We start from the raw sequence: 12,632 nt of genomic DNA, 5'->3' as shown, positions 1-12,632 counted from the left end.
TGTTTGCTTAGGGAAAAGACAATAATTACATTTGTTAGCATCTGAAATCCCCTTATTGTTGGCTGTTTGCTGAAAAGGGGTGAAAAGGAATTTCTGGTTTATTGGTTTGATGAGTAAAAAGGTTGTAATATGGAAAAAAAGAAGTCATGATTTAACCTTAGAGAGGCTAAAACATCAACACATTTATGATTAAGATAAAAAATCCTCCTTTCCCTTTCCATTTGTATTGTTTTTATTGTGTAAACATTTGTTTAATAAAAACTAATTAAGGAAAAATAAGTGTGGGTGCTTTGATGCTACAGTATAGGGCTGTCAAACTAGTGGCCTGGGGGCCAGATGCGTCACGCATAGGCCACACCCACCCTGGCCCCACAAAGGCAAAAGACGTCACAATATGTCATAATTAGAGGCGGGTTGCCATTTTTTTTACTACTGGTTTGGGTGCGCTCGCACATTCGACATTTCTGCACATGCGCAGAAGCATCTGGGTGGGTGGGCAGAGCCTCCCTCTGCCGCTACTACCTATTCTCCCGATCCGGGCCGAACTGGGAGCAACCCACCTCTGGTCACAATACATCATGTGACGTATCAAGTTTGATACCCGTGCTATAGCAGATTAGGTTTGATTTCTATTCAGCGCTACTAGGCACTTAATATTCATGTTTGTTTATGAAATATAACACCCAGAACCTTGTGATCTAATTTGGCTTGTTTGTGTATATAATTAGCAGCTAGGAGGTGCTAGGAGGTCCATTAGACATCTTCAGTTTTAAGCTGAGCAGAATTAGATTCTTATTTTTCTGTCACCAATGTACTAGTCCTACATTTCAAGCTCAAGCTATAATACCTTGTTTCTTTTGACCTCCGAAATAAGCCCTTGACCTTATTTTCAGGGAGGTCTTATTATTTTTGAGGTGCAGGAGGCCTGCGAGAGTGGTCGCCTCATGGCTGCTGCTGTGTTGCAATATTTTCGGAGGAGGGCTTATATTATCGCATGCGCTCAAAATCTCAGGGGTTGCCACAAAGAAGAGGGAGTCAAACTATTTTCCAAGGCACCTGAGGGTACAGCAAGAAGCAATGGGTGGAAACTGATCAAGAAGCAACTTAGAACTGAGGAGAAACTTCCTGACCGTTAGAACAATGAATCAGTAGAATAAATTGCCTCCAGAAGTTGTGAATGCCCCAACACTGGAAATCTTTAAGAAGAAGTTGGATAGCCATTTGTCTGAAACGGTATAGGGTTTCCTGCCTAGGCAGGGGGTTGGACTAGAAGACCTCCAAGGTCCCTTCCAACTCTACTATTGAATTGTATTGTATTAAGTCCAATTGGGCTTATTATCTGGGGAGGTCTTATTTTGGGGGAAACAGGGTACTAATAAGGGCAAACTTCTTGCCTAAAAAGAACATTATGATGGAAGTCAAATACGAAGGAGAAAGGATGGAAGAAAATATAGTTTCAATGTCCTCATATTATGGATTGTCTGGAAATGGTGCTGTTGACAAGATACTGAGTTGAACTCCAGTCTGGGCCACCACAGCTGTGAACAGAATTAATTTCAGTACAGTAGCTGTCTTCACAGCAATGAGCATCTCTTTATGATTTTGGAGGGATAAACTAGGCAATTATTTGTACAGTATTAAGACCAAGTTTCTTCTATTTCTTCCTTTATATTTCTTCCATCGTTCTCTTTTTCTTGCCCGTTGTCCTGCAGTTGTTTCAGCTTTTGTCTCCAATGAGTGAAATTGATAAAAGTACTGTAGCATAAATATAAGAACCAAAGGGAAATCGTGTCTCATGTTGATCATTGCTGCATTCCTGTCCTCTGTTGCTGTGAATGGGATGGGAACCTTACAGGTACCACTTTGAGCAAGGATAAAAAGAGACGAAAGCAAAGAAGTCCACCTTAAGACTTAAGAGGAAATACTGGCCACCTTTAAAAGAAAATTGCTTATCCAAGTCCATAGAGATTGTTCTCTTGCCATTCTAATAGAAGGAGGTTTGTTTGGAGAGATTTTGAGCAATTAGGAAAACTCTCCACATCCGCCTTTGCCTGCCAAGGCAACCCCACACATTGTCAAGCTTTTAGAAATCCCAGAGTTCAGAGCAATTTTTATTATTCATGTTTTGATGCACAGAGTTACGTTTGCTTTCTTGCCTTGGCTTTGACCTTTCTTTTAAACAATATTTATTCAGTCTCCTTGGGCCCTGCTTTGCCTTGGCTCTTATTTCCAGCTCAGTGTCCTGCACTACCTCTCCGCTGCCTCTATTCATCTATTCCTTCAAGGTTGTCTGTTTCTGGTTATCTGCCTTTTGACCTTCACAATAAAAGACATGGCCTTTTGTCCCTTGGGTTATTATTTATGTCCTTTTTGTTATCTGTGGCATTTTGATTTACATTGAAGCAAATTTTACATTCCTCAGTTTTGTTTGTTCCTTACGGGTTAATAGCCTGTAGATCTAATCGCTGAAGTACATGAGCCTTATGATTTGTGTTCCTTCATTTTTCAGATGAATACCCTACCCCGGGGGTCAGCAACCTGTAGCTCTGTGGCTCTTTCATCCCCTCTGCTGTGGCTCCCTGTTGCCTGTTGGCTCCAAAATTGATAGGGCTTTGGGTTAGGACTGGTAGAGGAAAAAGGATGCCGCGCTAGGAGGAGACTCTATGGTGGGGGAACCGGATTTCTGGTCAGCTCCAGAACTGAACGGGGGGCTTCCGTTTAGGACCTTTGTGGCTCTTTTGAGAGTTTAAGGTTGCCGACCCCTGTCCTACCCCAAGGGCATAGTGATTGTGATTGTGAATCATCTAAACACATCACTCCTTCCAGATCCCATTCCAGTCTCCGCCGCTTTGAGAAGTTTGAGCTTTTAACTCTGTGGATTTGATTAAAAAATGCAGGCTAGACTGTATTTTAAATAGTTAAAGATAACATTTATGTTTTATTCAATAAGCCCTTTCATTATTTATTAACCATTTCCATTAAGCTAAATAATCGGAATTTACCTCTCTTTCTGCCTTTCTGTTGTCTTGCAACACACTGGCGGTTGGCCCAGGTAGAGAAATGGAACAGGGACTTAGCCGGCCTGGCCTAATCCCAGTTTAGTCCCTCAAGTCTGCATTTTTAAATGTTTAGGAGTGAGTTTTAGGTTGATTTTTAACTTTTATTATCCTGTACAGCTGTTAGGTTTAATTCAATTTTAAGGGTATTTAAGGGTATTTATTTTTTGTATCTGGTTTTTAATGAGATTCCTGTACACCGCCCCGTGTCCCTTCGGGGAGAGGGGGCGGTCTATAAATCTTGAAAATAAATAAATAAATAAATTAAGAAAGACCTTAGAGATGATGAGCAGGCTCTTGCAGCCACATCTCTCCCATTCCATGGTGGCACAGTGGTTAGAGTGCAGTACTGCAAGCTATTTCTGCTGTCTGCCAGCTGCCTGCAATTTGGCAGTTCAAATCCTACCTGGCTCAAGGTTGACTCAGCCTTCCATCCTGCTGTGGTGCGTAAAATGAAGATCCAGATTGTTGGGGGCAAGAGGCTGACTCTGTAAACCGCTTAGAGAGGGCTGGAAAGCACTGTAAAGCGGTATATAAGTCTAAGTGCTGTTGCTATTGCTATTCCTGCTGCAGAACTGAGACTGAGACCTTTTTCCTATTGGCAGGTGATCCAATGAAGGAGGAAAGACAAAGATAAAGGAATCAATAGACCCCTTGCTTATCCCATGCTGCTGCTGCTGCTATCCATTCAGTCATGTCCAACGATCAACCACATCTACCGCTCTTGCACTACTTCTTTGAGTTGTTCTATACTGGTGTTTGGTGTCAACTTTGATGGTTACCAGCCACTGTGTTCTTTGATGTCCTGGTTTACCTTTACCGCTAACTCTTCCAATCATAATTACTTTCTCCAGTGAATTCCCCTGCATGATGTGGCCAAAATAAGTGAGAGGTGGTTTTGTGATTTTTGCCTTCCAATGACATGTCTGGTGTCATGTGCTCCAGTATTCACTTGTTGGTCACCTTTGCTGTCCAAGGAATACATGCAGCACATGCTACACATACAAGGCAGCACAATTCAGCAGTTAAGTCAGAAAAGACACAGTAATGGCAGGATAGAGATGGGGCGTGGAGGGAGGAGGCAGCAAATGTTATGCATCTACTCTCCTGAAATCTCAAAGATGGATGGACAGCAGTCCGACTCAACTGCGAGTACAGGCTTTTGTCTGTAGCCATTGGTAGCAAAAGTACTAACTGCACACTACATTAGAAAGTATACGTTTCCCTGTACAGCAGAGGTGTCAAACTTGATTTCATTGAGGATCAGGGTTGTGTTTGACCTTGGGGTGCCGGGGTGAGTGTGGCCAGCTCGACGTTACTTCTGTTGGAGGTGCCTGTGGTGGCCGAGAACTCTGCCACTGAAAACAGGCTCCCAAGCTCCCTTTGGCTGCAACAACCTTCTGCAACCTTCTACTAGCAAAAATGGACCTCGGGAGGGCCACAGGCAGCCCTTGCGAGCTCTGTTTTCAGCTGGAAAGGCCTCCTGCAATGCTCTGCCAGCGAAAATGGAGCATATCAGCCTCCTGAGCTCCATTTTCGATGGCAGAGGCACCGTGGGCTGTTTCTAGGGCAGCCCCGTGGGCCGGATCTAAGCACCCCATGGGCTGAATCCGGCCCCTGGCCTTTGAGTTTGAAACCCTTGCTGTATAGTGTATTACCAACTACAGTTTAATTACAAGTTACTTATTAACTATTACCTGTTAAAAAAGTTAAAGGTGAATGTAACAATATATTATTCATTGCTGAATAATATATTGTTACATATATGGATAATAATATTCATTTTTTCTTTCTGTAAATGAACACATAGTATTAATAGGACAGGCAGGGGGTGAATTCTCAGGAAAAGATGCAGCTGCTTTTAAGAGTTGCAGATGGTGCCACTCTTGTGCTCCTCTGGGCCCTCAAGTACCATCTTGAGATCAAATCCAAAATGCACAGCAAATCCAGGAGTCAATGTTTTCAGAAGAAATGGTGTCATTTAACATCGCCAAGATCTTCTTAAATCAGCTTTTTGAAAGGACACCACACCAGTAATAAACAATATCCCAGTATCCAGAGGTGATATTCAGCAGGTTCTGACCAGTTCTGGAGAACCGATAGTGGAAATTTTGAGTAGTTCGGAGAACCGGTAAATACCACCTCTGACTGGACCCGCCTCCATCTATTCTCTGCCTCCTGAGTCCCAGCTGACCAGGAGGAAATGGGGATTTTGCAGTAACCTTCCCCTGCCATGCCCACCAAGCCACGCCCAAAGAACTGGTAGTAAAAAAAAATTTAATCCTACCACTGCCAGTGTCCATCTCGGAATAGTTTTGTACTATTGCAAGTTACTATGACTTTGATCACATTGACTCCTGAAATACTAATGCCACAATAACTCACAATTATTAGGGGAGAAATGAACATGTACATTTCAGGCTTTCCAACAACTGTGTTAAAATCTTGAACACAGCCGCTAAGAGTTTGTGCAGAAGGTGCAATGCAATGATTTAACTGAGGGAAGCACAAAGGTTGAAATAATATTCATATGTCCATGGAGGGAATCATCAGTCCTTGAGATTTCTCCCAAGTATGAGAATGTCTATGTAGATTCTCAGTCATCCAGGTCATGGTTGTCCCAAAGGTGCTTTTTTCAAGAGGCAACTGGACTTTCTTTGTTTTTCCTTCTCACCCAAGAAGTCAGAACTGAGGAAGCTTCTTGGATAATAAGCGAAATGACTTCAAGAAAAAAACCCAAAAGAAAGTCCAGTTGTCTCTTGAAAAAGCACCTTTGGGATGAGAATGTCAGAGATGTTATTATGGTGGGCTGGTGCTTTTAGATGACTGAACCGCATTCATAATTAAAGAAAAGAAGAAAAGAAACCAGTATACTGTTTCAGCAAAATCTTGATTGTGACGTGTAAATTGTTTGCTTCCAATTATTCTAGAATTCTGGTTATACTTGCAAGGGTCAGGTGAGGGTTTAAAGACATGAAGAGAAGAAGACTGTGGATAAGAAAAATGAATATAAGAACATGATGGCTATAAAAAAAATAAGAATCCATATTGATACGTAATGCATATGTACAGAAAAAGAAAATTGCAAAGAATGTAGTAAAAAGTGCGAGGAATGGTTAAGAGAAGCAGAGAAAATGTAGAATGATTTTAATGGAAATTTTTAAAAAGCCAATTTTGTAAGTGGGTGAAAAAGCTTTAAAAGGAGTCTCAAGCAGAATAAATAAATAAATTATAAGGGATGAAAGGATTTAAGTATCTGAAGTAACTGCAACCAATGTAGGGGACTCCCGAAGGAGAATTTTAGTGTTTTCTATGACATTATTTTGTTAAAAAGTGGGATTAAAACAAATGCTATTAAATGTTACTGTTCAAGATGAAAAAAAGTGATGAACAGGGAGTAATACATGCTGTGAGAATGCTGGAAAAAAAAGTGAGAATAGACAAAAGTTAAGTGAATAAATGTTCAAGTCAGAATGTGACTGATATGAAATGGCTTTGTGAGTTATTTAACATGCGTGAAGACCATCTGTGCCTGACAATTAAAAGAATGTTGTTATTGTTCTGTAGGAGAGGCAGTAAAAACTACAGGAAGAGATTAGGTTCCTACTTTAGCAGAATTAGGACTGAAAGGAAAGAGAAGCAACAATAAGAAAAATCTGGGAAACACCAAGCAGGAATATGTACACCAGTTCCTTATTTTTCCATGGATATGAATAGGAGAACATTTTTTGGTACATTTGTTGATTTAGAGCAGGAGTGTCAAACACAAGGCCCAGCAGCTGGATCCAGCCCGCGGGGTGGTTAGATCTAGCCTACGGGGCTGTCCTGGAACAGCAAAGGACTGGCCCAGAGTGCCTCTGCCAGTGAGAAAAGAGCTCGGGAGGCCCGCAGGCGGCTCTCCCAAATGCTATTTTTGCTGGCAGAGGGTTGCAGGAGGCTGTCACAGCCAAAAATGGAGCTCGCGAGGGCTACCCAAGGCCCTCTTGAGCTCCGTTTTCGCTGGCAGAGGGTTGCAGGAAGCTGTTGCAGCCAAAAACAGAGCTCGGGAGCCCATTTTCACTAGCAGAGTGCTTGGGCCACCATAGGCGCCTCTGACACAAGTGATGTCGAGCTGCCTCCCCCCTCCCGAGGTCAAACACAACCCTGATGTGGCCCTCAATGAAATCAAGTTTGACAGCCCTGAAGCAAACAACGAAGTGAATGAACTTGATTTATGGAATGGTTTTCATAAACTGAAGTTGATGGTTGATTGCCGAATGAAGTAATATGACAGTAATAAAGCATTTGTGAAAAGAAATGGAAAGCTTAGCTAATGGTTCAGAATTGAGCAGGGGTTAAGAAGACCATAATGTATCCCTGTGATTGTTTAATGTTATGGATACATGGATAAAGATTGCTGTTGGGAAAGTAGAGGTGTTAAAGTGTGAATGCAGGGAAGATTTTATTGAAGGGTGAGGACCCACATGATTTATAGCAGATGTTAGATTGCATGACACAGTGTGGAGCGGTCTGCATGAAAATTAAAAAACAAGGATGGTAAATCACTGCAAACTATATATAAAACCAGTGAAAATCTAGTAAACAAATTTTTGTACCTTAGTGAAATGCTGAGTAAAGATGGAAGTAAGAATGGAGAAAGTTTGGAGTCATGTAAGTGCTGGTTAGAAAGGTGTGGCTAGAATTGGTTCCAAGAAATGAATTTTTATTGAAAGAAGCAATAATGTGTATGCCTAAGGGAATGATGAATACAAAGAAGAAATAATAGATCCGAGAGTGATTGGGTGCTGAATGAATAGAGATCAAGATCAAAATAGAACTGGTATGAGAAATATATGTTGAAGTGATTTAAACACTGAGAATAAATGGGGATCAGATTTCAAAACAAACATAGGAAGAAAAATGAGTGTGTCAAGGAAATAAGGGCCAGCTGTTGAAAACCTTAGAAAGAAAGAGAAGAATAATAATACAATAGGGGGAATGCATATTTAATTATCCATATATTAAATGCAGCTAGAATTGTTCTTGCACAAAATTGGAAAAGTGAAGAGATCCCCACTCAAAGCTCTGTAAAAAACAGCTTTAAGAACAAATCATGGTAAGATCACAAACTAGGGAAAAATTACAGACAGAAATGCATACATGGGTAAGAATCATCATCTAAGGCAGGGGTGTCCAAACTTGGGAACTTTAAGACTTGTGGACTTCAACTCCCCGAATTCCCCAGCCAGCCATGCTCTCCATGCACAATACTCTAGCTAGGATTCTGCCCAGTTCGGGGAACCTCCAAATGCCACCCCTGGCTGACCACGCCCACCCTGCCCCTCCCCTCCCACCCCGCTGCTCCCAAGAGTCTCCATGCGGCCTGTTCATCACGCCAGGTAAGTGCAGGGCCCGTGCAGAGGCTCAGGGAGGGGGGGGGGGAAACAGGCCTCTGGAGGTTCCAGAAGTCTGGAAACAGGTCTGTTTCCAGCCTCCGGAGCCTGGAGGAAGCAGTTTTCACCCTCCCAGAGACTCAAGGGAAGCCTCTAGAGCCTGGGGAGGGTGAAAGACGCCTCCCCCCTCCCTGCTGTGGTGGAGGAGGCCGACTAAGCCATGCCCACCATGGCCACACCCACCCAGCAATGAGGCAGCGAACCCATTGCTGCAATTTTTGAAGCCCATCCCTGGATAAGGGTCTTATGGAATGAGAAATGAGAAAAACATTACATTTAACTTGTGGGGTTTTTTTTTTTTTTAAAAAAAGATCAACCAAGAAGCATTCGCTTCTTCAATGTTTTTCAGTTTTATCCATAATGCAATGCAAAGCCATTTTTGCAGAATGAGCCCCGTTGCAAAAATTCCTTCATATTAACACCCCACCTGATTTTTGCTTTGAAACTCATGGACAACTGAGCAGAGAGTCTGTATTTAGGCATTTTGCAAGGATTTCTGAACGTCGGGATTCGTTTATCGTGATCCCCCCTTCTCCCCCCCCCCCCTTATCTTTCAAATGCTTCAGATCAATTTTGGGGTACTGGATAAGTGCTGACTCAGTCTAAGAAGTTTTTTTTTATTTTGATCCAACATACCCCTTCTACTCAGTCTGCTACTCATATACTGTCCACTGAACCATCCTTGCTCAGCCATTTTGTACTAGAGATACTACAGATGGAACGTTCAAACCCAACAGACAAAGGAATTAAAATTCCTTTGGAGATTAAAAAAAAAAGGAAAACCTAATGGAAAACAGAAAAAATGTTTGCAGGTCAGTAAGCAAACTGTCAAGATAAATGTCAGAGTGGACTCAAATTTCTGCTTAGATGTTTTGAAGTCAGCTGTGTGGCTCCATAGTCTTTGCCTCCCAAGGTTTGTCTTTCAGTGCCATAATGAAGGACAAGTCCTTCCACCGAAGAAGACCTTCCATCTTGGGGCATCTGCCACGAGGCAGAGGAAGGCAGGTGAATTCAGGATTCTTGCCAGGTAGGTGGTGCAGCCAGGCTTTCTTTTCTTCTGGGGGTTATTGCTTGGGCATGGCAAAATCCCAGGCGGTCTCCTGAGCACACTTCCACATAGCCCTTATGAGCCGCGTGAAGCCCATGTCTTTGGGCTTCTCCAATCCTCTCATAAGCCTCTGCTTCATGATGGCAACAAATTCCTTATTGCTCAGCTCTCCATTTCCTAAGGGAAGAAAAGGGAAGACCAGTTCAGACAATGGAAAATGTAAACAAGTAAATAATCATCATCATCATCGTCATCAGATGAGGAATCTTCCAAGAGGATTCACTTTCGCCACTACTGTTCAACATCGCATTAATCCCACTAACAATAATCCTCCGAAACATAAAACTGGGCTACCAAATCTCAAGCCAACATGACAAGATAAACGATCTACTATGCATGGATGACTTAAAAATGTATGCGAAAAGCCCCATTGAACTTCAATCAATACTCAAGACAGTTCAACTGTTCAGCGGCGTCATCAGAATGAACTTTGGACTTGAAAAATGTGCTATACTATCCATGCAGCAAGGAAAAATGGAAAAAAATAGAAGGCATAGAACTGGGAAATGAAAGCATCATGAAAGCATTAGCAAAGGATGACGGTTATAAATTCCTAGGCATATTGGAAGCAGATAACATCTTGAATAGAAAAGTCAAAGAGTCAACACAAAAGGAATATATCAGGAGGGTCTGCAATTTCTTTGTAGCCCAATTCTGCATTTGTTTATTGTTTCAGGCTGAGCCTTTCCTGTTTTTCTGATTGTTTGTGTTCATTACCTGCATTTCTGATTCAGAAATACTATATTCTAGGTTTTGATGGCTCCTTTAAGGAAATAATAATTTTTCATTACTACACAGCTCTGGTCATTCTTGTTCAGCATAACGGGTGGAATGGAAAAAGGGAAATTTTGGAAGAATTAAAAAACAAAAAGCCTTATTCTCATAGTCAAATATATGTAGATATAGACAAAGCCAACTAATATACAAAGACCCATTGTCATGAGTAGATGAGATTCTGGCCCTTTAATTACTGTCTTGAACTCTGATTATTAAGAAACTGAATTTAATCATGGTCTTCCGTTGAAGTAGCATCTTGATGATAATATAGAGAAAGAGGTTATTTCACAAAAGTTATTTTTCAACAGCCTTGTGGAAAGCTTATAATTTAAAATAGGTATTAAAGCAGTACATTACATTTCTTCCCTTCTATTCAGTAATGAAAGCAATTCCCGCCTGGATTAAATTTACCAGCAATTGAAACCGTGCTAACAAGATAGGTACATGGGTTTGCCTACGCATATACTGTAACTTTATTTTTCCCTACTATTCTTCCATGTTGCATTTAAAGAGGTATTTCAAGAGATGGAAGAGGAATGTTTTCTCTCTCATGTTCAAATGAAAGAGTTGGTTGATGCAAGGAAAAATGATACAAGCTGGCCTCGATTAATGCAGTTAATGAATTCCATGACACTATCATCACATTATTTGAATTTGCACCATTCAAAGTGATATTTCTGTGAAAAAAAATGGTAATTGGTTCCAGCTTCATAAAAAGAGGCAATGAGAAAATGTAAACATAAATATTTGTATGCATATTATGTGAAATATTAGCAATATTAATTTAAATTTATGGTCTACAAAATCAAAATATAGAAAACAAAATAAAAACAAAAGGATTCTATTGTAGATTTCAGACATTCCAACATCCCGTCCTATTTTAGTGATGCTCTGACCAGTTTCATGTTGTCCAATAACATCAAAATTCTGCTCTAATGTAATAATAAGGCTTCTTAAAAAAACAATTATAAAGTTTTCTGCTGGAATATTTTTATTTTCTCTCTTTGTTGCATTAAAGGGCAAATCTAGACAGCATACTAAAAAGCAGAGACACCACCCTGTCAACAAAAGTGCTAGGCATTAGCACGGCTATGGTTTTCCTAGTTGCAATGTATGGCTGTGAAGGTTGGACCATAAGGAAGGCTGAGCGCCAAAGAATTGAGGCCTTTGAACTCTGGTGCTGGAAAAGACTCTTGCGAGTCCCTTGGACTGCAAGGCGATCAAACCAGTCAGTCCTAGAGGAGATCAACCCTGACTGCTCTTTAGAAGGCCAGATCCTGAAGATGTGTAGAAATCCATCAAGCAGTGGTGTCAAAAATGTCTGTCTGCCTTTCGCAGAGTTTATTTGGCTTTTATACAGTTTTAACAAGCAAAGCAAAGCAGGGGTAGCAACAGCGTTGTTTTTAGTTTACTCCCTCATTTTTCCCTTGTGAATCCAGAAGGCTATCCCAGCCAAGGTTGAATCTCACATAATTCCCTGATACGGCCTGTCTTTGCTCAGGGAGATAATGGGCTAAAAGATAACCGGCTACCTGAGATCATGGCTATAATGCGCATGTCTGTACGTAACCTTTCCTCTCTTCCCACATCTGGTTCTGCTAATTAGGTGAGCTTGTAGGTATCCAAGATAACCAGCTACTGAGACCATGGTAGCTTCCTACGCATGTCTTTATGTAAGATTACCTCTCATTCCTTCAAAGATGAAACTCAAATACTTTGGCCACCTAATGGGAAGGAAGGACTCATGGAGAAGAGCCTAATGCTGGGGAAGATTGAGGGCAAAAGAAGAAGGGGGCGACAGAGAATGAGGTGACTGGATGGAGTCACCGAAGCAGTCGGCATGAACTTAAATGGTTTCCAGAGGATGGTAGAGGACAAGAAGTCCTGGAGGAATGTTGTCCATGGGGTCGCGACGGGTCGGACACGACTTCTCAACTAACAACAAAAAGTCCAAAATTCGCACCACATTGAATATGACGTTTTTCAAACTCACACTAATTGTGACCTATTTATACAATGAACTAAGATTCAGACGCTTTTATAACAACCAATTCTACAATCCAGACCGAAGTCAGACTTTTCTGGGTGGGGGAAATGCCTTTTATTGCCATTGAAAATCATAATTTAATAATTCTATCAAATATATATCCTTTGGGACTTTCTGATAGTATCCAGTCTTGCCATTTTACAAAGATGCAGTTAGAAGCAGAGCGATCGTAACTCTGAAATAACTGTTTATGCGCAATAGGGTCTATTGAC

General features: G+C 41.3%; 1 protein-coding gene across 1 annotated transcript in view; it reads right to left on the bottom strand.

Moving 5' to 3' along the window:
- Nucleotides 1-8,020: 8,020 nt before the first annotated feature.
- MICU1 (mitochondrial calcium uptake 1) overlaps nt 8,021-12,632 on the bottom strand; it is a 205,935-nt gene continuing 201,323 nt past the window's right edge. The window contains exon 12 of the mRNA XM_081955835.1: nt 8,021-9,713. Coding sequence (XP_081811961.1) covers nt 9,553-9,713 — 161 coding nt within the window. The 3' untranslated portion in view covers nt 8,021-9,552. The remainder of the gene's footprint in view (nt 9,714-12,632) is intronic.

The sequence above is a fragment of the Natrix helvetica genome (genome assembly GCF_964273705.1).
Source record: "Natrix helvetica genome assembly, chromosome: 5".
NCBI classification, from domain to species: Eukaryota; Metazoa; Chordata; class Lepidosauria; order Squamata; family Natricidae; genus Natrix; species Natrix helvetica.
Note: the sequence above shows the minus strand (reverse complement) of the source record. Positions and strands in the feature narration are given on the sequence as shown.